At 35.7% G+C, this 26,609-nt stretch overlaps 1 protein-coding gene across 2 annotated transcripts; it reads right to left on the bottom strand.

Annotated features, from left to right (window-relative positions):
* Positions 1-2,415: 2,415 nt before the first annotated feature.
* LOC126817321 (transmembrane protease serine 9) lies at positions 2,416-25,208 on the bottom strand. Of its 2 annotated transcripts, none has more exons than XM_050544183.2 (6): positions 23,994-25,208; positions 12,803-12,968; positions 12,015-12,117; positions 10,944-11,136; positions 6,858-6,994; positions 2,416-4,771 (listed from the first exon to the last, which is right to left on the bottom strand). In XM_050544183.2, exons 1-6 carry the CDS (start codon positions 24,973-24,975, stop codon positions 4,598-4,600), a joined length of 1,755 nt encoding a protein of 584 aa, XP_050400140.1. In that variant the 5' UTR covers positions 24,976-25,208; the 3' UTR covers positions 2,416-4,597. The 2 variants fall into 2 exon arrangements, with proteins under 2 accessions (XP_050400140.1, XP_050400141.1); XM_050544184.2 differs by having other exon boundaries at positions 10,965-11,136.
* Positions 25,209-26,609: the final 1,401 nt, after the last annotated feature.

Below are 26,609 nucleotides of genomic sequence, written 5' to 3'. Positions count from 1 at the left end.
TAGGTTTAGGGTTGGGATTGGCGCTAGCCCTGTTTACATCCCGTGATCAATTAGATCTAACCTGTGGAATATGTCTAGCGTCGTTCTTCAAGTCCCTTGAATGGCACTGAAACACATTCTGGTACACGATTCGTGTACCAATGGTAAAATGTTTATTTTGTTTTAAATATTGGATATCAGAAGCCCATCTTTTCCTGGTAATATCACAACATCAATGTTGATTTACATTGACAAATAATTCGTGTTTTCAATGTCGAAGACTGTGGAAGACTTGCTTCTTTAATTACCTGTAATTATTTTACAAACTTTCTAGGTCAAAGCAATTTGAGGACTGAACATTATGTAAAAGGATATACATGACAATGTGTGTGACCACAAGAAATCGTTGCCGGACGACGGATTAGGGTGATGACAACATTCTTCCATATTCAATGTTTCACTAATATCCGATTAGGACTTAACAACCTTAAGCCTTGTTCGAATGTAAATGGGAAGATAACTCTTAGTTGTCGCAGAATTCTCATCTTGGGATATTTTACTGTCCTAGGACCACCACACCTGTAAGTACCCTTTGCTACAACATTTCGCATACATCATTGATTATCAGGAGCTAAATGAGGCGTGCACAATGGCGCGCTTTAATACGGTTTTAAACCCTATAATCATAATCGTATTGCTCGACCAATGTCAAACAAATACCTTGGTTCAGATATGTTGGGCATTTTCCACACAACCCAACATGTCTCCACCCGCCACACAACGATATAAATATTGGGGTTTTGTGCCCCCCCCCCCCCCATGGGATCTTCTTCTGCATGAAAAATTATATACAGTTATATGAAACAAATGCATGCTCGCACCCCTCATCTGAGTTTCATACTCAACTGTACCCCTTGTTTATACCTTTAGCTAATGGCATTTTTAGCTAACATATTCTTGACGGTCGTATTGGTGATAATAATATATATTAAAGTTCAAGTAGAAAGAATATATGCTATAGATAATTGACTGTACAATTCTTCTGCTAGCAATTCTTCTTCATTGACGATTTCAGGGACTGTAGTATCAAGTATGCAATTGGTTCAGGTTCATGGGAATCGTTGACTATGATATTCAATCTGTAAGTTGGCGTCGGGTGAATTGGTTAACAAATTTGGTGGGTCTAGTTCTGGAGCTTCTATATCATGTCCATGTGTCTCCAGAAGGTCTGTCGGTTGTTAGTTGGGTTTGCTTTGCTGCTTTAATTTCAAATAAGAGATACAGAAGCCGTATGCATTCAAAGCACCGATCAGAAGTCCTGGCCCATAAATATGATGTTTCTGTATCGGGAACGCTAAATGAAATAGGTCTAAAATTGCTTGGGATCTCGCCGCTTTTACCCACGATCAACTCTTGTAAAAAAAAGTGTAAACAATTTGAAAAACTTTATTGTTTCTGGTCCAGATAATACCTTTCTGGATGGGTGACGGATTTTGTTTAATAATCTTGCTGCAGATTAGTGTGGCTGCTGTTTTGATAATCTCTTCTAATCGGTTTCCAAATCCCCCTTTCGTGAATTATCATAACATTCTCGAAGAATTGTCCCGGTTCTTCGTTTAATAATTACGTTCTTTCACATTGTCTGCCCATATTACATTTGCATGCTCTAAACTCAACCATTCCCAAGATATTAGAGTTTTAGTTTCCAAAGGCGGCCATATTGGATTTATACTAATGATTGGACGTCACATGGACGTAATTTGGCAATGTTTTTCTGATTCTTTGATAACACTTTACTATCTACCCGCGATACATTTACATCCTCTGAACTCAAATCATTCCCGATATATTGCAGTTTTAGGGTTCCATGGCAGCCATATTGGATTTATGCCAATTGTTGGACGTATGACGTTATGACGCCACAGAGACGTCATGGGTTATGCTCTTTTTGATTCTTTGGTACAACTTTTATATCTACCCCTAATGCATTTACACCCTATAAACTCACATTCACGAAATATTGGAGTTTTAAGGTGCCAATGCGACCATATTGGATTTACGCTAATTACTCGAAAACCTATCTTTTTAATTTGGATTTATGCTAATTGTTGGTCGTAAGACTTGTGACGTCACAAGGACGTCACCTGACATTGTTTTTCCTATCTACCCGTAATACATTTACACCCCAAACTCAGCCATTCCCGAGATATTGGAGTTTTAAGGTGCCAATGGCGACCATATTGGATTTATGCTAATTACTCGAAAACCTATCATTTCATTTTGGGCGATTTTGGTTTGGGAGACCTTCAGGGACCTCTCTGTTGCAATTGTTCTAGGTCATTTATTATATTTACCGAACTAATATTAAAGTTCTAGTAGAAAGAATATATGCTATAGATAATTGAGAAAAACGAACTTTGTACAAAACAACAATTTATACGATATAAATTATACTACATTTCACCAGGAACAACTATGATAATATATACATTCATTATTCAACAATTATATTACATCTATCCATAAACAATTATATATATAAAGGATATTTTACATGTCTCCGTTAATACAGCACTGTTTTTGTACAGTTACAATAAATAATTATTAATTAAAGATACATTATGTAAGATTTAGATAAAGAGCTAGCCATTCTTGCTATATAATAGTTCGAAAATGGATAATGCAAAATAAATATATTAAAAATTTCATTCAAATTACTCTATTGCGATCGAAGATATTAGCCTTTGAAGGTTTGACAAGATGTGTGCATTAATTGTAACCACTATCCTGGCCTCGCTTCCCCATTTTTAAATTAAATCAAAATATGTCGAGAGTTGATTATGGTCTTGTCATATTAATAAATGTCTAATTAATAGTTTATAACATTCCAGGCCTAAAGAAGGACCTATAATAGGCAGATTTAACTTTTGCATAATGTATGTTTAATATATCATCTATTGGTCGCAAATGAACGCAGTAGCAATGCACATTACACATTTTTCTTTTTTTTTTTTATATAAATGTTGGAACATTAATATTCTATTTTCATTTTTTTTATTTGCAAGTAAGGCTCTAAACAGTATTGCTACACGTTTCAAATACATCATTTTTCCAGAAAATCTTAAAATAGTATTAAAAAAATCATAAATAAAACGAAGGTACATAGATCATGTACTTGATGTAATCTGAATAAACATACTTATGCAGTATACCTGACCTTACCATACAAAACTGTTATTTACGTACAAGGGATGGGCTAACTAAGGTGCTAAATCAACCACTTTGATCTTTGAAAATCTATTAACCTAACGTTCATTTAAACACTTGACCAAACAACGACAATTTTTTTAACAGGTTCAAAAAACAATCGCAATTAACACGTAGTCACACACAAAGAAACGAGGGTACATCACGGAGTTTTTATTCTTGTAATTAGCAACGAGACAGTTTCTATACCAGACCTATAGTATCATTTCACCTTTAGGTGGAATATTATCCTTTATAGTATTGTAATAAAATACAGTTTAATACGCATTCATTGGGTGTTTGTTTTCAATTTGACGTAATTTTCCGTTAAATTATACTTATATTGGCGGTGGGATGAGGTTTAAATTAATTTGATTTTATTAAAAAAAATTAGACAACTCTGCCAATCCACGAGACATAAACGCCTTAATTTTCAACTTTCAGGGAATTGACACAAATTCTTACTCTAAATTGTCGCCCAAGGATCAAACACAGATACCATTCGATATTAACTACAACCTAGTTACCAATCTGTTTCACAGATAATTACGAGTCTTCTAATATCTCTGTAAATGATGACTGCCTTTAACAAGTGCCGTCGCAGCACGCGGCGTCAATCATTTACATAAGACGTTACTGCTTCGGGCAGAATACTGTCTTTTAGTCATTTTAATACCCATTTACACTAAATTGGAAATATTTTTTACCTACAAATACGTCAAACGTCTGTATTTATTTTTCTAATACATCAAAAAAATGTTTTAGAATTTAATTTGTCAGTGGAAATAAGTTAATATTTGAGACTCATTAAGTCGCACGGATGTCATCCTTATCAGTGATTGTTGCGGCCTAGCGAATATTCACTGCTGATCAGTGTGCCTAGTTACAACGTCAAAAATACATCCATTTGCTAATCCTATGAAAACGACCAACACCTAAATATTGTCTGCAAAAATAATACCCAAAAAACAAATGAGTATACCCCTTTCAGCACACATTTTGCACATCATTCTGCTTTCATAATAATAGCAACACCTTCAGTCAATTAACTTTTTAAAAAAAAATAATAATACTTATACTGATTACATATTATGTAATAGCACTATATCACTAAAAGAGGTGATAATATCACTATTGGCTATTTCCCTTACTAATAATATTTACAACTACTCCTATAAAAAGAGTAAAATCACAGCTATCTTGGAATTCTCTTCATATTATATCAAATTATTAAACATGTTCACTCGAATCATGTACGTTCCTTTTACACTGTTCTCACATACGTCCACTCTTATCGCGATCTCAACGCATGCGCATATTACATATTCCACTTTCTCCAAACCACTTTGTTTATGGGTCCTTTCTATTTCCATCATCTTTTGGAATAGGTTTGAATGATATCCTCCATCCAATCATGATAAAATGATGTCCGTGTAAACACACTGGGATATCCCGAGGTCTGACAACCGCTGACACCCCATGACGTCACACCTACTAAATAGTAGTAACCTCTTCTAGAACAAACCAACGGTCCACCAGAATCTCCCTAAAAAACGATGAAAATTCATGCTATAGACTTGGACAATTATAAGAATTTTATGATATGTATTCATATTTATTAAAAGCCCCATCTCCAAATCAGAATTTTGTATTCTGATATTCTATTAGTATGGCTAATTTGATATACGATAATGGTATTAATAACGATAATTCAAATAAAGTCATAATAAACAAAGCCGATAATAAGCTTTAGTAGAAATAAATTCCCTCTGATGTTGTAGGTGATAAGCAAGATTTCTAAAGACTAGTCCAAGTCGGTCCATATGTAAAATTTTAAGATTTAACAGGAACTTAATGATACATAATATTAACATCTTTATTATTCCACACTCCTCCAATGTGTGCTATTGTTACATGCAGAGGCTCATTTAAGCTTAGGTTCAGGGTGTGCCCAAGGGATTGTGCGGCCGTTACACAAAATGACATTAACCACGGTAAAACAAGCCACTATTTGACGTCGCTTGTGATGTTGACTAGGTGTAAGCACAACACAATCTTTAACACAAAATGATGACGAAAAACACCTAAAGCACATTTTCATATCATAACCGATCTTATTTCAAGATAAGGAAGGTGATGACACCACCAATTCCCAAGATAAAACTGTTTTTGATACAAAGAACTCATCTACGTGTTGTTTATTCTTCTTCGGGGCAACGCTCTTCCAGAAAAAAAAAACTAAGGTTCCAACAATTCAAGTATGTTGGACATGCTTGTTTCTTAGACAATTGCGCATCGATTGGCGGACTTCTATTTCTAATATGACGAGACGACGTCATGCTCGGTTCCTGGTCCATATAGTTCGCTCGTACTTCTTTTAAAAAATATATTTTCGCACATTGTTTTTTTTTTCAAATTAAAATTTCACAATCCTGAATACAAAAGGGACAGTGGTGAGGTGTCATGCCCTTTCTTATAAAATAAAAAATAACTTAAAAAGCACCATTTACAACATGAAATTTTGAACACCTTTCAGTTCTCCCAACAAAGAGGAGTTAAGTTTTATACTTACTTTTTTTTAAATTAAATAACAAAATTACAACATAACAATCATATAACATAAAAGTATAAATGAACATTTTAATCTGAACAAGCATGCAAGATCCATGTAATATACAGTGGCGTGCAGAGGTTTATTGATGCCTCAAGACTCCAGTATAAGGTGTAGTAGGCTACTCAGAAATGTGAGAAAGTAAGATGTGTCAAAACAGATAAAATAAATTAGGCCAGCATGTATAAGTTAGCGGCGATAATTTCAAATTTTAATAAAACATAATTTAATTTCACTCGTTGATTTGGCCCTTCTATCCCCCTCCCCCGCTAATATGTCAAGACATAGGGTGGGTTGGGTTGTACAACCAAGTTAACAGCAATAATTTCAAACATTAAAACCCCCCATAAATTTCACTCTTTGATTGTACTACCCCCCCCCCCACCCTACCCCACCCCCGCCCACCCCCGCCACTGACGTGTATGCCCTCTGCCCCTTCCCCTCCAATATGTCTAGACACATAAAATAAATAAAGTAGGGCAGGTTAACAGCAATAATTTCAAATTTTAAAATACATAAATTTCGCTCTTTGATTGACCCCCCCCCCCCCTTCTCCTGCCCCTGAAATAGATGCCCTCTGCCCCCCCCCCCCCCCCGCACACCACTAGTAATATATTTAACATAGATGTATTAGTGAAACTTGGCGAGGTTTAGTTAGGGTTTACATGCGCAGGATTGCGATAAAACGTTTCAGTAAAACATGAATATAAAAATGCTGAAATAAGAAGGAATAACCATCTTTAGATGATATAAGAATTGTTCATCAACAAGGACAGAATCGATAACATCGCAGCTGGTTTGTAGGGTATCTCATATTCACATTTGTGAAATACCTTGATATTGGAAGTCAAATGCGCTGAATAATTTTATTAGGTTGGAAATGTAATATAGAAAGATATTCCATAAAGATGCTTATCTTTCCTGTTCCTTGTTACTTAAGTATATAAAAAATAGTATGGTTTATTTTCTGAAAAGAAAAATCTGATTAAAAAGCGAAAGTAGTAAAAACAATTATGCTTACATTACATGCTCCTATGTCGCCATTTCCTACGCATATGTGTGAATTAAGAATTCTTTTCCAGCCCCATCTTGCAGCACAGGCATTATTTTTCCTTACTGTTACTTTGAGTTCCTGAAGAACGCCCTGAGCATGGAACTCTGAAATCCAACAACACCGTACAATGTCTTACCTGATGGCAACGATCGCTTTATCATAGTTCCATCGATATATCAGTTTTCTGTCCGAATGTTGAGATGCTTTACCTTGTGTGTTGACGATTATCCAGCATGCTATAGAGATATCCTATATAAAGCGGCCGCTCCAGTGTCCATATCAGCCATATTTAGTTTCGACAATATCCATCAACCATATCCATGCGGTTAGTAGATTTAGCTATTCTGTTATTTTTAATTCACGCCACCATTCACCTTTCTTCCATGGGAAATTCGTCATGCATGAGCATACAAAGGCACATTAGATGCCATTTATACACACTTGCCATATTAATTATATAACCTGGCAACGATGGTACGCGACTACTTTCTTTGGAAAAAGTTTCTGTAGCTTTCTAATGTATTTGCTTTCCATAAAGCTAGTATGCGAAGAGTAGTTCAATGCTAGTCAAGTCGAGGCCGACATTGTTCTGTTCAGCAGTATTTTAATAAGCTGCCTTCGTTACAGGTTAACGTGTTTTTTGCGGGTCAAGTATCATTATTCAATCTAAATAGAGCTTTCTACGAACCGCGCCATGGTTCGCGTTGATCAAGGGTTGTTGTTTAATTCAAAGTGTAGCCTTTAAGTTTTAGGAACAGCGCCACCACCAGTAGCAACAGCGCCGCTAAACGTGTTATTTTCCTGCAAACCAAATATTCCGTAACTCCCAGCAGTTACTTACCCGTTATTATAGCTACATATACATACATCCATTGGTTAAATAGTGATTATATAGAGATTGGGTTAAAACATAGGTTACCTTTAATACCAATGGCAGCACCGCGGGCATCGAAGAAACACTACCGAACTATTCGAAATCTTAGAAATATAGCATTACTAGTTCGGGGGTGTTTCTTACAATATATAAATAGGCATAATTACTTACTAATAGAGAAAATACAAGAGAGCAAGGAAATATTGTATTAGTTATTTTAGTATCCACCCGTTAGAATTTAGTGTTTGTCCGTCACATTAACAATCATAGCAAATTCCACCTTCCCACCGTCATTATCATCACACAGGCAAGTTTACTCTGTAAAATTTCTGAAGAAACTGGTATTTAACATAAACATCAATAAAAGATACGCCCACAAAGCAGCTTTGTCTCAACTGCAGCTTATCCGAAAGAAATATAGAAAAGACATAGAATCTGTGCAATTGTATTATTGTAAATATGTTCTACAAATTCACAAAAAAACCCAGCTCGACAGCTGGTGCATTGGGCGAGTGTAATCGACATGACCTTGCCGTATTTTACATGACGTCATGTGTTAAATACTGGATCAAGTTTATTCAACTGGCAATTTCCAGATATTCAAAATATGCTAAGTTTATAATATGCTAAGAAAACTTGATTCTGTGAATAGAATAACATGGGCAACAAAAATCAAACTGCTACCGTAGGACTTTAGGCAAGGGTCCAAGGTTGTCGACAATCTTTTATACGATTTTGATGAAACTGACAATGTATGTCTATAACCGACAGACCTCACAGTTGTTATTTGATTGTCAAAACCGTTCAAACATTTCACCGTTACACTAAAATTACTGCTGAGTTCAAATTTCGTGAAATTCGGACCGAAACCGCCCGACAAAATGACCGCTACGCGTAAAAACATGGAATATCCGGGTTGTGGGAGACCCAGAGGTACAAATTTTCATCCAATTTTGATATATCCCAAAGGTCTGGGTTTCTTTCGATAATTGCGCGTATTGGACCGTAACTTTCTGAATTATGACCCCTGATTGTACGAAATATCACGATTTTAGCTTATGGACCCTCTAGAGGTCACCATTTTTTATCTTATTTTCAAAACCGTTCAAATATATCACCGTTACAACTTCAGTATGGTTGAATCCTAATTTCCTAAAATTCGGACCGAAACTTTCCGTCAAATGGCCACTCCTCTTTACGCAAATAGTATAAAAGCATGTAATGCCAAGGTTGTGGACCATCTGGAGGTCAGACTTTTTATCCGATTTAGATGAACTTAAAACGAGTATCACTAGCTCTTAGATGAGTTCAATTTTGGTGCGTGTGTGAAATAGCTTTATTTAAGGCCACCGAAGTGATATCGCAGACAAGTTGGTGTAGATTGGCCCCCAGCCTTTTACGCAAAATGTGAAATATGAATGAAGTTTGTGGACCTTCCTGACGCAACAATTTTTGTCAGATTCATGAGATGAAACTTAAACTATGAGTTAAGCATTACAAGTTCTTGGATGAGTTCGACTTTGGTACGCATCAGACCTTACAATCTAGAGCTATAGACCCTGTTTTTTTACGCAAAATGTGGAATATATATGAATTTTTAGGCCCTCCAGAGAGGATACAATTGTTGTCACATTCTGATGAAACTTAACAAATATGTTAAGGATCAAAAGATCTTGAATGAGACGATGAGCCATATCGATTTTACCTCTCCCCCATACATTTCTCGGAAAATGTGGGCGTGTTTTAACTGGTCATAACTGATAGCAGTGAATTATTTGATAGATAAGGGACACAGGGAAAGAGCGTGAGAAAAACTCTATCCCATAATGTTTTTTTTAATTACCCAAGTTGTCTTAGATACAACGAAAGTGAGATGGGGTTCTCGCAACTGGGAATCTTTTTACATAGGGATCAGTATAGAGCATAGCAGGGTTTTCTTCTGAAAGTCTACGTCCTAGAAGTCTCACTTCTATGTTAAAAACCGACCTCGTTGTATCTAACGGCATAATTACTTGCAAGCAATAACCCAGAGAAAAGAGTACTTGTGCCCCCCCCCCCAGTCGGGCCTGATATTAATGTAAATATGTTTGTTTTTGAATATGTGTAAATGTGTCATCTTTGTATCTATGAGTCTATGACCTAATTGCTGAATGAAATATATTATTATATCCGAAAGGAAACCTTGGACGCTGATAGCAAATTTGATGACTCCGGGAATGGACAATCGAGAACATTGAATATCGATAGGGTTCATCCTCACGTGACCCTAACGCGTCCCATCAAATTTTACAAAAATCCATTAAAACTCACAGCCTCTATCGAGTCCACAAGATTTTCGGCAATGCGCGGGGGATAACTCTAGAACGAAAATCAATAGAGTTCATCCACTCATGACCCAAATGCTTCCCACCAATTTTGAAAAGATTCCGTCAAAAGCTATAGTCTCTATCGCGTTCACGATATTTTAGGTAATGGTGAGATAACTCCGGAACGGAAAGTCGCAGAACGTTGAAAATCACTAGGATTCGTCCTCTCATGACCAAAATTGAAATGAACCCTTCGAAAACTGTAGCCCCTCTCTCGTTCACAAGGTTTTAGGAAAAGGGGGCATAACTCGATCTGGTACAAATGGATGCAAAACGTTCACAATCGATAGGGTTTTTCCTCTCACGGCCACGATGCTTCACATCAAATTTAAAAAGAATCCGTTAACAACTGTAGTCTCTATGGCATTCACAAGCCCAATTGTTGAAGGACCGACGAACAGCTGAAATGTTTGAGTATAAAAATACTTATTGATCTTTAAAATATAATGATTTGTAATACATGGTTGCACCTTTTCAAGTGTACATACTATTGCATACTTTTGGACAAATCGTCCATCGAATTTAGTTTTTGACTACCACTAGTAGCCATTAGACAACATTGTACTATATATAGAACTGTGTATGTCGTGGCATAAATTCACATATTTGCGAAGGGTCTGTGGGCATTCATGATCCTATCCCTAAATCATATTAACCGGTCTTTATTGCAATACCACACACTGGTCCTTTTAACAAGGAAAGATCACAACTACATCAATGGCTCGACTCCTTTCAGAGCCTTGTGTACAGGGGTTTTGTTCCTAAGTCGCCTTCGGCGAATTACATGTACAAAAGATAACGAAAAATCCTCACCTCTCGAATAGACTGACGTACCTTTAGTTTCACCCCATCCCATAATCCAACACGAGTCTTCTGGTTGGAAATTGGCATCTCTTTCCGGTAAACAGGCATGTCTGATATACAGACCTGCTACATCAACAGCTTTATCTAATCTCATCATAGCAATATCATTGGGGTAATTACCTCCGTTTACAAACTCGGGGTGCTGAAATTAGTCATTACATTTAAATGTAATCTAAAAAGTTCCAAACACTACCGAATAGTATTTTATATGTCCAACAAGACATTATAATCCAAGATGAGGATCTAGTGTGACTAACCGAATTTTGAGTCTTTACAGCTCAAAGCATTTAATGTCATACTCTTTCGGTATATTTGATTGCTTCTGTTGAACCTTGAGCCGAATGATGTGGCAAATTCAACATTTTCGTGCAATTTGGACTTCTTCTCCAAATTTAGTATATTATGTTGCTGTGGTGACTGATGCTAAATCAAATTGATTCAAGTGAAGTTGCGAGACTGCATAAACGGGAATCTTTTTCAAAATACGACACACACATATCAATTGTTAAAATCGGTGAAGAGTTGAAACGAGAAAGATGATCACACAATATCATTACTGGTGTTCCAAAACATTTTGAAAGAGTCAGCAAAAAAGTAAGGGCAGCGGGGCAATTGGGGCATTTCCACCCATTGTCCCGCCGTTCAGGCGCCCTTGGATGGGATAGACCGGGGTATCATACAGGATTGAATTTAAACGCCTTAATGAAACCTTGTAGATGTATTTCTCGAGTGATGGTTGTTTAGATGGAAGGGTCACATGGAAAAGGCTAATCTAGGCGCTGTCTCCTAATCGAAAGATTTAGATATACGATGGATAGATTATTAATATATTGATAGACCAGAACCATCAGTTGGGGATTAGACACACTTAGACTCTTGTCACCCTAAACAAATCACCATCCTTCACAAAATACTGGTACAGATATTAGATAGTTATTTCAACCAAAGAATATGCAACTAAACTTCTCGATCAGCCCAGAGAAAAATCCACCGAAGATATGCAACTGAACGGCGACCTACCCGGACAATTAAATCAACTTCCCTCTGCATCTGAGCTCCGGCATTACCAGCGTGTGTCTCTCCTAATATAGCCCTCCAATCAGAAGCTTTTTCAAACTGAGATCTAAAAATATATAATAATCATGGATCAGCATTAAACTCGTTAATAGTAAAATTAGAATTTTTCATTTCATTTCATTTATATATAACCTTCTTTGTAAACGTTTGGCTATAGTAAACGGTGCAATACATTGTGCTAACCTGGAATTTTGAGTCGAGTTTAATAAGGACTGCTTTATTTGCGAATCGTTTGTACATTATGGCCTAATGGGTGGTGGGTTAAAGTGGGCACTTTGTTAGCTATTAACTTAATATTCCTTTTTTTCGGAAAGAGCTAAGCTATCTTCGCTAAGTATTCGCCAAGTAAAGTGCATCTGGTAAAAACCAGTTTGTCAAGATGGTCAACACAGGTATGAATAATTTTGTCTCACTTAACGTAATAACGATACAGTATCCAACACTATGGACCTTAATTATACAAATCATAGACGCCGAATGTCATAGCTCGCACGGTCCTACCACCCTCCAATATTTGATTCGGTTCTGGCTTAATTCTCTTTTGTTTATAGGGTTATGTAATCAAAATGACACTACGTGTATATAATTTTCAGAACACGTCTACTTGTAAATGTTTTTAAAAACACAGTAACAATCTATCACGCAATATCATAAAACAACATTTGAATAATTAGTTTAATTAACTGACAATATTTTGCCAATCTGACAAGAACTGAACATAGATATATTACCCAAATACACAATGAGCGGCTGTGACAACCCATTGTGGATGGACCAGTGTTCCTCCACAAACGTGTCTGTTAGCCCAAGTTAATCTGAGGGAAGCTACCCATGGCCATCGTCCGCCATGGGATGGTGTACCTCCAACAATCATTTTCGATACAGCAACACCACATTCTGAAAAATAATAATTCTCAAAGTTAGCTTCAAATTAAGCGATTGTCGTTCGGGTTTACATGCCAATGTTCGCTCTATTCATTCATCTTGCTTACCACTGTTATACCAACTGTTTACTATAAGACCCGCAGTTCGACACCGGCCTTGGGATATTCAACCTCCGCGACATGACGCAATTCGAATTGGTTTTAATTATATAACAAATACACCTATAACAGAATACCATAACGTCAACGGCACTGTTACTGATAAGTTTTACTTTATTATTATCGAGGCCTTGGGTGATTTAATAGGTAATATGATATTTAATTTTCGAACCCCAAGTTGCGGGTCCTGTGCAACAGGATGGAAGGTCATATCTACATGTACACGACTGGCACGGTGCAGATCTATTTACATTATTAGTTACACATGGTCGTTTTTTTTTATAAAATGAATTTAGATCAAATATTATATCAGAATATTAAAAATGTCGAATTAAATTATTAGAACATAATTATCTTAGACGAAATGAGCAATTTACCAATGAGTTTGCGTGACTTTATCAAAAGTTGGTAGTCAACTATAATATGCGAGAAAGCATTCTTGAAAATGGAAACATATCGCGTGTCTTAATCTTAATAATATTTGTATATTCTTAACTTATATTTCAAGACGAGGATTCCAACGGGAGCTAGAACAGATTTAAGAATAATTCGAGATAGTTTATATTGTGAACCAGGGTGTTTCAAGAGTTAGCTTACAAAGCGAAGCAAGAAAACTCACTCATACCCTATTTACAAGAGTACAACAAGCTATTATATCTGTCACTGCATTGATAATCGTTTGGATTAATCGTTTCTAAAATCCCTTGGCATAGGAATGAGGCATTAAACATCAAGGTGCCCAGCTTTTACTTTAAAGTGCTATTGTTGAAATTTACAAAAACAACCCGATTTCATAAGTATTAGTGAAACCACAAACTACACATATACGCAATGTGGAGACAATATTAGAACGATACTAAGTTGGTCGTTTTTCGTCACCACATATCGAAATTCTCTAAAAACAAGTTTAAATTTTGCAGGAGTTTAGGGTCAAGCTGTCTCGTGTCTTGATGAGCAACCGGTTAATCACGAAGTTTACAAGTGGATTATGACACTGTGTATCTTATCTCTAAACATGGCTTTGCATAATCTCTTCCGATATACTGATTTTGGCAAATAGCAACACAAAAAACCCTGTTAATGGCAGCTAAGAATAGATTAGACAGGGTTAACAAGTAGATGCGATGTGCTTACATGTAACAAATAGATATCGGTAGTTTTCCTAAACGATGATCTTGTGCTAACACAAAAGTGTTAAAAAAATTGAGTACATTATTGTTGCTGTGTTGGTTTAATTTGTTTAATTTGCTAGGTGAGAAGAATGTAATGAAAAAAAGAAAAATAAATCAGTCTCCTTGTTGGTTTATCACTAATACAATGTCCAATTAGTATCAATATATATTGAGTATCAGAAGATAACTTAATGTTGTAAAGTAACCTAGAAGACTTAGCATCACAAGATCATTTGGCATCAGAAGATATTGGACCAGTATCACAAAATATCCAGTAATAGAGTATCCGAAGATGAAATAGTGCCAAACGATAAAGTATTAGAAGATAACATAGTGACAGAAAATAACATAGTAACAGAAGATAATATTGTATCAGAAGATAACATGTAACAGAAAATAATAGAGTATCAGAAAACAACATAATATCAGAAGATAACAGAGTAACATAAAATAACACAGTAAAAATAGTATCGGAAGATAACATAGTATCAGAAAATAACATAGTATCAGAAGATAGCATAGTAACAATAACAGAGGATAATGTATTAGAACCTATTACAGTATTAGTGAGAAGATAACTGGAATATAATTTTGTATCAGAAGATAACTTAGTATCCTGGATAATATAATATCAGAAAATTAGTGAATATAATAGTATCATAACATATTCCCAGGGTATTATATTGGACCTTCGTTAATAGATTGGTCTGGTCGTACCATAAACGTAATATCATTCTCACCTCTCCAAAAGCACAACTACTCTTGTTTCCACCGGATCGTGGACAATGCATAATTGTTTTACCATTTAATATCTACAGCTTTTGAACTCCATTCCAACATTTTTTCAATTAATTAGTATGGGTTTTGAATTTCTAAGGAGTGTGAACAAATGCATTGTTTATTGTCGCTTATATAAAACGAAATATAAGACTCAATACTGTGAACAAGCTATTCGCTTACTTATTCATACACAGATGTTAAATGATACAATGTCCCACGGGGTTCAGTATTTGGCCCTGTGTTGTTGGGGGTTTTTTTGTTGAACGAAGCGCAATTTCTCTCCATTAAAAACATTATTTCTTGTTGTAAGCGACAAGAAACAATATATTTGTTCACACTGCATAGAAATTCAAAACCCATACGGAAGCCCAACGACTGGATAGAATATTTTAAAAAATAAAATAGGTTATGTTTAGCTGTTTACTTATTATAAAAGAACATCGTTGTATTTGTTCCAATCCAATTTTTGCTTTTGTTTTGAGAATCGGAACACTTTAATGCCTCAAAACATCTGTGCAGGAACAAATCACCCGGGGTTTTACAGAAATTGTCGTATTTTTGGAAAACAATACTTTTCTTGTAATATCTTAATGTCATTTATAAAAAAAATATCTAGCATCCAGTACAATTTGAAAATAAATAACAAAAATAGCAAGTTCCAAGTTCCGCAATAATGATGTTTGGTCAAGGCTCATCAAGACGCAAGAGACAATGTGTCGCATTGGCGGAAACAATCTGGCAGGGACAAAACTTGGAAGGGAAACCCAGCTCTCAGCAGATGCAAATATGTCAACAATGGTCGACAGAAAAAAAAGCCTCCACGTATTGATTTTAAATGTAAACAGAGTGAATCCCCTTGATCCGTTCATATACATTGTAAAGGGTTTCAATGTCTGCATATTTAACATGGTTAGCAAATGGTGTCTGTTGATTTGAATTTAATCTAAAAAAAACCTGACCAACTTATGGTTCTACATTTCGCGGATTTGCTGACAATTTTCACACAATTGTTATACCCTTTGACCTTGCCACGGCCTTACATGCAAACACCAACACACTTGCATAACTGTCTTTGGCATTCATGTACATCTAACCATCATGTGGTTTTAATATTTTGCGAATAACCTCTAAGATTCGTGTTACATAAATAAAAAAGATGGCTGGGTGTAGTTGAACCAAACCGAGAATTCCCACACAACAGAGTCTTTATTTTTATAACAAGGCAGCTTTTGAAATGCTGGCGCTTTCTGTTATTCTTGGAATTATTTTCTATTATCGACGTCTTGTAACGTCTGAATATCTTTGCAGCTCTAATACTGATCCTTGAGCATTAGAAAATAACATGTTCTTTTTCTAAGGATTAAAAGAGATTTTACCTTCAACATTTTCTAAAATATAACGGACAAGATAGAAAATGTATTCAGATGTCAGTCAGTAATCAGTTGAACAACATGCTGAATCACCATTTTCGGTCAGTACATGTAGTTTATTTGTTAAAGGAGCCAAACCTCTAACTCAGTATTATCCATTATTCGAAATCAAAATCACGAATTAGAATTCAATTTTTATCCATTTCAACCATTATTCATGTTGTTATTTAAGACACAGTGGACACTTAAAAATCAGTACACGAGTACTCTACGAATATAAAGGTTTCGGGTACCATCTGTAGTAATGCTGGTGTCACACTGTCCCGAAGTTGACACCAGATGGCCATACGAATATGGAATGTTGAATTTCGCGCGATGATGGCCCCGAACATGGTCAAAAACAATCAACAGCCGAAGCAAATACGATGCCTATATAAAGTCACACGATGGCACTCGAACCACACACGAAGGTAATACGAAGATGTAGTTTATACCCACAGGACACAGTCACGAAGAACACACAGTGGCTCTGTATATTTGTTTAAGACTGACTCAGGAAGATGCTTTATCGGGCGTCACAATCTCTCAAAATTGACACTAGATAGTCACACGATAAAATGATTGTGACACTGATCGTAAAAACATCGTGCCATTCGTGAGGGTATCTTAAGCCTTCTTATGACCTGCTGCGAAGTTTTTCAAGCTCCTGCAGCAACTTCATGAGCGTTGGCAAAATCTTTGGCATGCCAAACATTTGCCGAAGAACCTTACGAAGGTTCATTTTCGTGTTGAATTCGTGTGTTCATTTTGCCCTTCACAAGGGTATTGAGAGGGCTTCACATTGTCGTGTTGTCTTGCTAAGCCAATCGGGCAGATTCTTTTTTACTTCGTATTGTGTTCGTATGGGGAACACGCGGTTGTCATGCAAGATACGCCCACATTTTGCAAGTGATGGACAGAGAACAAGCTAAAAAAAAGCGATTTTACGTACAATCAGGAGTAATAATCCAGGAGGTTACTGTCCGATAAGCGCGAACATCGAAAGTCTACGAGGTTGTTGGGTTATAAATTTCAAGTTTCATCAAAATAGGATAAAACTTGTGACCTCTGGAGGGTCAACAACCTTGGTGTTACATACTTTTATACTATTTGTGTACGGGGAGTGGCTATTTTGTCCGGTAGTTTCGATCCGATTTTCACAAAATTCGAACTCAACCGTCATTGTGGTGTAAAAGTGATACATTTAAACGGATTTTGAAATCGGTTAAAAATTGTGACCTCTAGACGGACCATACGCAAAAAACAAGATTTTTTCGTATAATCGGGGGCAATAATCCATGATTATATCGAAAGGAACCGAGATCTTTTGGCTGACAGGGGCTAGGACGATATACGTCTGCCATCCATGCAAAATGTTTATACATAGCCAAAGCAACCACTTGGGGCCATTTTGGTCGATGCAAACGTCCTAACATACATCTAGTTGGGACAATTTCCTTGACTTGATATTATATCGTCATATAATCTGTTTCCAGTTAACATCTCATCTCTTTATTCGATGAAACTACAACCATATTCCCTTTTACAATACGATATCCGAGTTTCCCTTCGTTAAACAGGATTGTTGTCCAGGTTTATACAAGGTCACAAATGTTTGTGCAACTATATTAACAAGGGTTTGAAGTTGGTCGCAGAAGGTAAATGATTTTGACCCGCTAAACCATGTTTACTTGATCTTGGATTGTTACTAAAATCAGTTGTTTGTACGTGGGTATTTTACATTGCGTCGTAACTCTAAGACTAACTTACAACGTTAAACTGCAAATCCCAACTGATACGATATATTTTGCCTCATCGTAAATATCCAGTTATTGTTAGCGATACTTAAGCACTGTATATTCATGTTTAATCTGGGGGGTTTTCATGTCCATAATCATTATTATCATGTTCATATTTTTTTTTACAATAATTCAAATGTGTTTGAAAAGATTGGTAAGTCCACTGAAGTCAAGAAGTTACTTCACTGGACATGGTCTTTGATAATACATGTTTGTTGAGGGTATATCTATTTTATTTATGGTCGAAAAAATTTTCACAGGGGAGGGGGGGGCGAAACTTTTTGCAGGGGGGGCGGGGCGACGCCCCCCTAGTTACGGGCCTGTTCATAATACACCTATTCAATGGCGGATTTACCGCGATGTGACTGCTAATTTTGCATGAAGAACAATTTCCTGTGGGAGCACAAAAACTCAATAGTTATATCGTTAGGAGGGGTACAGAATATCTGAGTCACTGTATATATTTGATACTGTTTAGCAGTATGATTATGAAGTAATGGAGATCAAAATCTGCCAATAGCAGTGGCACCTTATTGAAACCACATGATGTTTTCTATTAGCGAGGTGGCGCAAAATCTCAAGGGAGTGCAAAAACAATTAAACATGAGACAAAACGCGCCATTGCGTGCCCTTCGCTTGGTCCCTATTCTGTTGATTAAAAATTCATACAAAAAAAACATCTCCGCTCAGATTTTCACAGTTGCATACCATAATAATGATTATCCTGCATTGTCTATAAGAGTTGACAAATTCAAACAGAAGAATATGTAATGAAACAATCCGTGCTACGGATGGGTCAAGAAGCACATTAGGGCCTCGTTGCTGGAGGGATATCATTAGAAAAATGAATTTAAAAAAGTGAGCTTTGGTTACGATTACTGATTGGGGGGTTGGATGGCCGACTGGTTAGCACGCGCGCGCTGTATCATACGGTCGGTCACTGAGTCAACTGACGGGGTTTCGATTCCCCGGTTGTACGTGAGTAGGGTCGCCTCATGTCCAACCTAGTGGGTTTTCTCCCGGTCCTCCGGTTTCCTCCCACTGCTATAGACCCCTACGCACAAGCGAATTATTGAAATAAAACTGAACCATGTGTTAGTCCCGAAATGACCTAGTTTGTGTCGAGTGGACGATAAACCCCATTTCTCTCTCTCTCTCTCACGATTACTGATTTGACAAATTATGGTTTTATACATTTTAAGATGTGAAATATATCAACTAGTTTCTAAACCGCAAATGCAGAGTACAAGAGATGATACTGTATCTTAGCAACCATGCATGGTTATTTCCAAAACCATGAATAAATATTTGTTCTTTCTTAACAACAACAAAAAGTTGTTTATGTTTCCATTACAAAGTTCATATGACTGCCATATTTCTTCAAAACCCTATTCAAAAGTTGTAACTAAGCATGTGACTCTAAATATGTATTTCAAACAAAGGATTAGTCTACCCTTGTCATTTATGCTTTCATGTTGTATAAAACATTTAAGAGAGTTTGTTTATTAATGATAAAAATACCTTCCTTCGTACGAACTATATGATTTGATAATATATTTGAACTAAAAACATATTCAAACTAATTAATATATCAAAAATTTGTTTTAAATCCCTCTGAAAACTTTGTATTCGCGGGGAGATACCCAAAGCTATAAATAAACTGTTGTTTAAGTCATGTTTCTCACCTAATTTCATTGAAGGGGGGTTCATGTTTCAGAATGTATTTTTCATTACGTACTGTACATTTACCATACATAATATTGAGGTCTAAGTAAATTCTTAATTATTTTCTGTCAACTTCACTTTATGCCGTTTAAATTTCAGAGTCTTTTGTATGCTGACACCCCCAATGTTCCCCAAACCGCCGACCATTTGATCATCTGATAACAACCGCTCCTTCAGTCAAGCTAGCACACAATAAGCTGGCAGACAACAGGGTTGACAGTTAGTGATACACTGGCATTTTTTCCCAGTGCTTGCCCCGCGCGTGATTTTCGGGTAATCCAGTATTTTTCTAGTAAGATTGAACGTCTACACTTTCCATATATACCAAATTTGCCATACTTTTATTGGAAATGACCACCCGATAAATACCTTCGGGACAATGTATCTTTAACATTAAATAGAGAATATTGCATGCCGAGTGCAACGATTAGAAATTTCTTTTAAAAGAGATTTCAAAATGAAATGTGTACAAACCTCCCACAATTAGAATCAATTCATAAAATGATTTTTGTTTTCTTCTTTTCTTTTTTGTAATATAAAAGACTTTGGACAACACTGACTTTGGTTACACGATATATTTACCAACGTAAAGTGTTTTAATATTGTTTTTTTTTTAAGTAATATTATATTGTCAACATGGTGTGAAGCGATGGTGGGAAGAAATGTCTTATCAATATTCGATTTATAAATAAATGGTTAATTTGAATATTTCAAAGTATTTTTTTTTTTGGATAAAAATTAAAATGATTATTAAGATCTGGCAACCAGTTGCATTTTGGTTATATCGGTGAAAACTATAATTGATTGTTTTCCACCAGTTTCAAAAGCGGAGAACTATAACAAACAAACGAAAAATACAATGGAGTAAATTGTTTCATTGATCCATTTACTAAAACCTCTCAAAACATCCATTAAAAATCATTAGAACTACATTTTCAGACAACATTTAATGTTGGATCTGTCGACCTTATGAAAACATGTTACACACATCATCTTTCATGTTGTAGTTTTTCTTCACAATTGGAACTTGCTATGTATATATACAATGAGATTGTCAAATTTAAAAACTATAATTGTTTTGTTTTTAAAATGAAAATAAATGAACCGTCTTCATTGGACATTTACATTTCCTTACAGGTGGAAAGTGGGATTTGTTTTCTTTATTCTTGCGTTATGTTTTGACACTCTTTTCTGTGCTTTATTTGAAAGTGGGAGTAAGCAATGATTAACTTTTAAGACATATTCTATCTTTGTTGGTAATGTGGGGATTCTCTATTACTAAAGGGGTCTGTGAAATCATCCAAGATGCTGTGAAACAAACTAGCAGAAATTTATCTTTTAAATATAAGACATTCGCGGTATGCCAAGTTGTATATCACCTTTGATGTATGTAATTCTATCACATGTATAAGTATTTACGTCATTCATTCATTGGATATATATCGCGCTAAATCTTTTGAAAATATAGATTATCTGGATTAAAAGCATGGTAAAGACCACGACAGACAAAAAAACGATCCATTTTAAATCGTTTAGACAATTTTCTCAAGTATGCTTTATGAAATGTTATATTTTAATCTTTAGTAAAACATTCCCACGGTTTCAAAAAGAATATATATGCCTTAAGGGTGTGGCTAAGTATTATCTGCTACACATTATTAGAATCAGTAAACACGAAAACATTACATAAAATGCCGTCATATATCTATTCACATCTTCGATAACCAGTTCTTATGCAATGTGCATTCTGTGGTTTAATAGAAATACAAAAACAACTGGACGTTCCATTTCTGCTCATGCTCATCAATGATGTGTTTGCCAGATAGTTTTTATCCATGGTTACCAAAATCCCTCAATATAAGTCAATAGCTACCGGAGGGTTTTATATATTGCTATCAATGATCTATAACAAGAAATATTGTTTGATACTATTCAATATTGTCATGTAAACTGGTTTATAATTTATTATATAAACATGAAGCATAAACTTAACTGATTTTGGTAAAAACTGAGGAAAGCAGCGCATTTTTTGTTATTTTCTGTCGTTTTCAAACTAAATATATCATGTTTATGAAATTGCGTTTAGATAGCATCTTTATTCGTGGCGTGGTTCGCTGAAGTGTACGAAACTTGCAGTCTGATATTGTTTATATTTAAAATGATTTTGCTGTAACCGGTTTATTCTTAACATAACACCGCCACTTGCAATGATTCTTTGACATGAAAATTGATGTTAATTTAAAAATGGGAAAGGGCTCAATACTATTCGCCTTAATTTATGGAACGTAAATTCTTAGTTTTGGATGTGCAAATTCTTTATACAATTTTTTTTTTTTTTTTTTTGCAGTTTTTAAGGAGTATTTAGTTTTTTTCATTACTGAACAAGTTGTGATATTGACCTAAACGTGACTTGAATATTATATGCCATATTTGGGCCATGTTTTTTTCTCTTTTTTTTGTTGTGTATTTCAATGTTTCCAATTCCTAAGCAAACAAGAGAAAATAGGTCACCGTAGGATTAAATTCAAAATAAGTAACGTAAAGTGTATATCAATGTAAATCATTTAGAGCTTTGAGGAAACCCGTACGAATTTGTGACTGGGGGGTTATTTTGGGCGAATATGTATAATCCATTCTAAAAAAAAAATAATCCCAGTTTTTATACTTAGATCTTTAAAAACTGACTTTAAAACATAGACTAAATTGACTAAAGAATGATTAATGATGCTATGCAAAACATCTCTATAATATCTGTGATCTATGGTACTAAGAACACAGAGATACTTTATACGAAACATACTTGAGAACAAGGTTCTCCGACAATTGCTTCTTTTTCATTTTTATTTGTATATAATAACTGTATAGATAATATCATGGCATGGTCCTTCATGGCGCGTATTTTCGGTGCTTAACAAAATATAATAATTCTGTCGCGTAAGCTCATATTTCATTTGTTTTTATTTAATAAACAATTATATAAAACTTCTGTCATTTTCAATTTTAACAAATTATTTATTTTTTAAACCAGAAGATTTTGACCATCTTTTGTCACGAATAAACAACTCTCTTAATTAAATGGTTCCATTATAAACAGTACATCCAAAAAGAAATGCCCCGGTTCTCAATGTTAGCGTTAACAAGGTTTTGCTCATCAGATTGTTTGAATTGGCCTTTATTTACAATGACAAAAATACTGGCAGACTTATCTTTTAACAGCATTGTTTAATGTATACCTTTAAAATCGATGGCCATTCTATCTTTTTTCTCACCTTGTAATTTACGTTATCGAGTTCTTGTTCCTTTTGAAGTCTATTTATGTCAAACTATTTTTTACATGTTGGGTTTGAATTCTTTATAAATGAACTGATTGTGTTTGTCGGATTGGGATATTGAACTGTTTGAAAATAAACTGAATTAGAGTTTTTTTGTGCGTGCTACTTACAGATGAAACGTTTAATTGACTTTTAAATTAATTTATGTGTATGCCAGTCAGTAGTTCCTTCTGCACATTCTTATGAGCCAATTCCCCCCCGCCCCTCCCAGGAACTTCAGTTCTAAAGAGTAACCTAATGCGGTCAATTGCATTTTGAAGAGGATGAATTGCGGAGTTATGTTAATCGACAAAAATTAAAGCTCCTCGACACAAAAACCTGTGAATGATACTGGAATCGCATAAAAAAAATCTCAATGCATGTGATTTACATGGGAGTTTGAAAAGAATGGAAAACGATGTGACTCTCGACCACAGTTCTTGAAAGGACTAGGCGTATGTCTGATAAACTATATGTTGTACTAATCATTTCAATTTCTTTCATTCCACCGTGTTATTGTGTTACACGGTTCAGTATTTCATTATAAGCCTCTCAATGTATTTTTAAGAAAACGAATTTTTAAAAGTATTTGTTGGAAAAAAAAAAAAAACCCCAAAAAAAAATTATATCCATAAGAGGATATATCCCCAGTAAAATCTGCTGGGGAAGTATACAGAACCTACCTGGATTATATTTAATTGGGGGTCGTATCGAAGTCTTATATTCATCCGGTGGCTTAAACGTAGATTCTATAATAATTGGTCGTCTTGGTGTTGCTGGTTGTGGGCTAGGCCAAAACATTGTCGTTGGGGGCGGCTCTGTGGTACTGAGTTGCACATATCTTTGACTCGTGTGTTCGAATCGTCGGGTAATTCCATACGTCGGATAAAAGGTGTGTTTTTTCCAAAACGATGGTGTCCATGGATATTCCGGAATATCATGATTTGTTGGAAACATTGTCTGTAACGCTGTGGTAGGATCACTAACTGTTGTAGACGCTGCAGTAGTCGTGATCAATGTTGTAGTAGACGCTTTTGTAGTAGTTGGTCGAGGTGTTGTAGTCGTTGATGTTTTGGTAGTCGTGGGTGTTGTCGTTATAGTAGTAGTGGTAGGGGTTGTCGTTGTTGTGGTCGGGCGCGGCGTAGTAGTTGTTGAAGGCCGTGGCGTAGTGGTTGTTGACGGCCGTGGCGTAGTCGTTGTTGACGGCCGTGGCGTAGTCGTTGTTGACGGCCGCGGCGTCGTTGTTGTGAACGTAGTCGCAGTTGTAGCGCGTGTAGAGGTAGTAAAACGTTTCCTAGTTATAAAATGTGGCATTCTCCGACGCACTGTTTTGGGGGTTGTCGTAGAGTCTAAGTCACAATCATCCCAACGTGATTTGGACGGCACACAGTTCGTGTATTTTGTTGACCACACATAAGCAAGGGGACACGGTGGTAATAAATGGGGTTTTCCATACCCGCATATATAATATTTAGCACAATTATCCGGATGTCGAATCCACTGAATTCCCATCGATGTACAAGGGTATGTAGGTAAATTCCTAGGTCTCCGTTTCAAACAATCCATCACTTGTAACAAGGAACTAAACAATATCACATAAGTCAACACAACTTTCACACTATAAAGTTTACAAAATATGAAACGTATATTATCACAAATTGCCATATTTGATGGTTTTATGCTGCTAAAACCGAGGGGGGTTTACTAGCTCCCGATACGGGGCTTGAATTCTAGCTCGTTTCCTTTAAGGCAGTCGAGCTTAACTCTTTATCAACCGTCAACGAGAACTGTTTCATCGGGTTTGTTTGAATCCAAGTTAGTTTCAGAGAGAGAGTGAGAGAGAGAAAGACCAGTGAAAGTGTAGGTTTCGAGACCCGACAAACAATACGTTCAGTAGCTCAGGACCAGGAGTTTTTGTCGTGTTTGTTTTTCTTCAACTCTCAAATCAAACAAGTGGCGTTAATGCGCCAGTGGCCATACTTAAAAGATTCTCTAAGCTTAAGGTATATTTGATAAGGAATAACAGATATTTAATGAATTTTTTGCTGGAAAGGTACATGCTATTTATTTATATTAATATTGATGGAATTTTAAATAGTTAATCCTAATACTAACAACTTTTTGCATTAATAAGATGTTTCCAAAACAATCTTCCTGCATATCTCTATTTCTTTCTTGTGTGCATTTGAAGTATTCTGACTTTGAGATCCATAATTGCCCTGATTATTTATATATTGATCGCGTTACATCTAGGGAATATAACTTATAAGATTGCAGTACATGGATATTATTTTGAAAATGTATGGATTGAATAAAAAAGGTGGCGCTATTATTTTTTTTTCAAGAACCGTATTATTTATTCGTCATTCCATGCGAGTAATCTGGAAGAGACGTCGTGCATAAAAATATTTTGTTATATTTTTCTTTTTAATAGCTATAGGAGTCTCCCTCTAACGTGTTTTTCAAGTACGTGGGTTGTCTTTCGTTTGATGTAAAATGTCTTCCTGGCCTCCATTGATTTCTGTCGCTTTCTAGGCCATGAGCAAATGAAAATCCAAGGTTATGGTTACATATCTAAACGAACTGGAATTGGGGTTGGCAGGAAGACTTTTCTAAAATACATAAATTAATAAGTGTGTCGTGTCGTGTCCTGGTCATGATATACTTAATCTTACGAAGTTCTGATTTAGTCGATTGTATTAGATGTGGGTCATTTAATTTGTGTGTCATAATAAAAATGTACATAAGTACATGCTGGCTTACGACGACAACGATGGTAATGTTGATGATGATAATGTTGATAATGAGGTTGATGACGGTGATAAAGATGAAAATAATGTCGTTTTATTTTTTATTCTGTATGTTATGTATGGCATTCTGTCCAAATGACCAGAAAGCTAATATAAATTCAAAGAACCGGAAATTAACGGAATAAACGAGGATAGCCGATTGTAAGAATCGGAAAATATGAATAAAACGAAATTTTAATTAGACTGTGACTTTATCTCGGTTGATGCTGGAATGAGGGTGGTAGTATCGAGATGATGATGACGATGACATTTGGTAACGTTAATGCCAATCATGTTTTCAGCTGGTTCGTTGTTGATTTGGTGGTTAAGGGTGTGTTGAGAAGACGATGACAGTTTGGGCTCCAAATACATTCGTTTACTGCTGGAAACAAACATGTTATTTCTTTAGGCAGATTTACGCCCCGTCTTTTCAAATACACACTGTCCCTATAAACATTGTTCCATCGCCTTATTTTACCGTGACGACACGGAGTTAGATTTCTGCGAGAT

This window comes from Patella vulgata, chromosome 4, assembly GCF_932274485.2.
Source record: "Patella vulgata chromosome 4, xgPatVulg1.2, whole genome shotgun sequence".
Taxonomy (NCBI): domain Eukaryota; kingdom Metazoa; phylum Mollusca; class Gastropoda; family Patellidae; genus Patella; species Patella vulgata.
The sequence above is the reverse complement of the archived record's forward strand: the minus strand, read 5'-3'. Positions and strand labels throughout refer to the sequence as shown.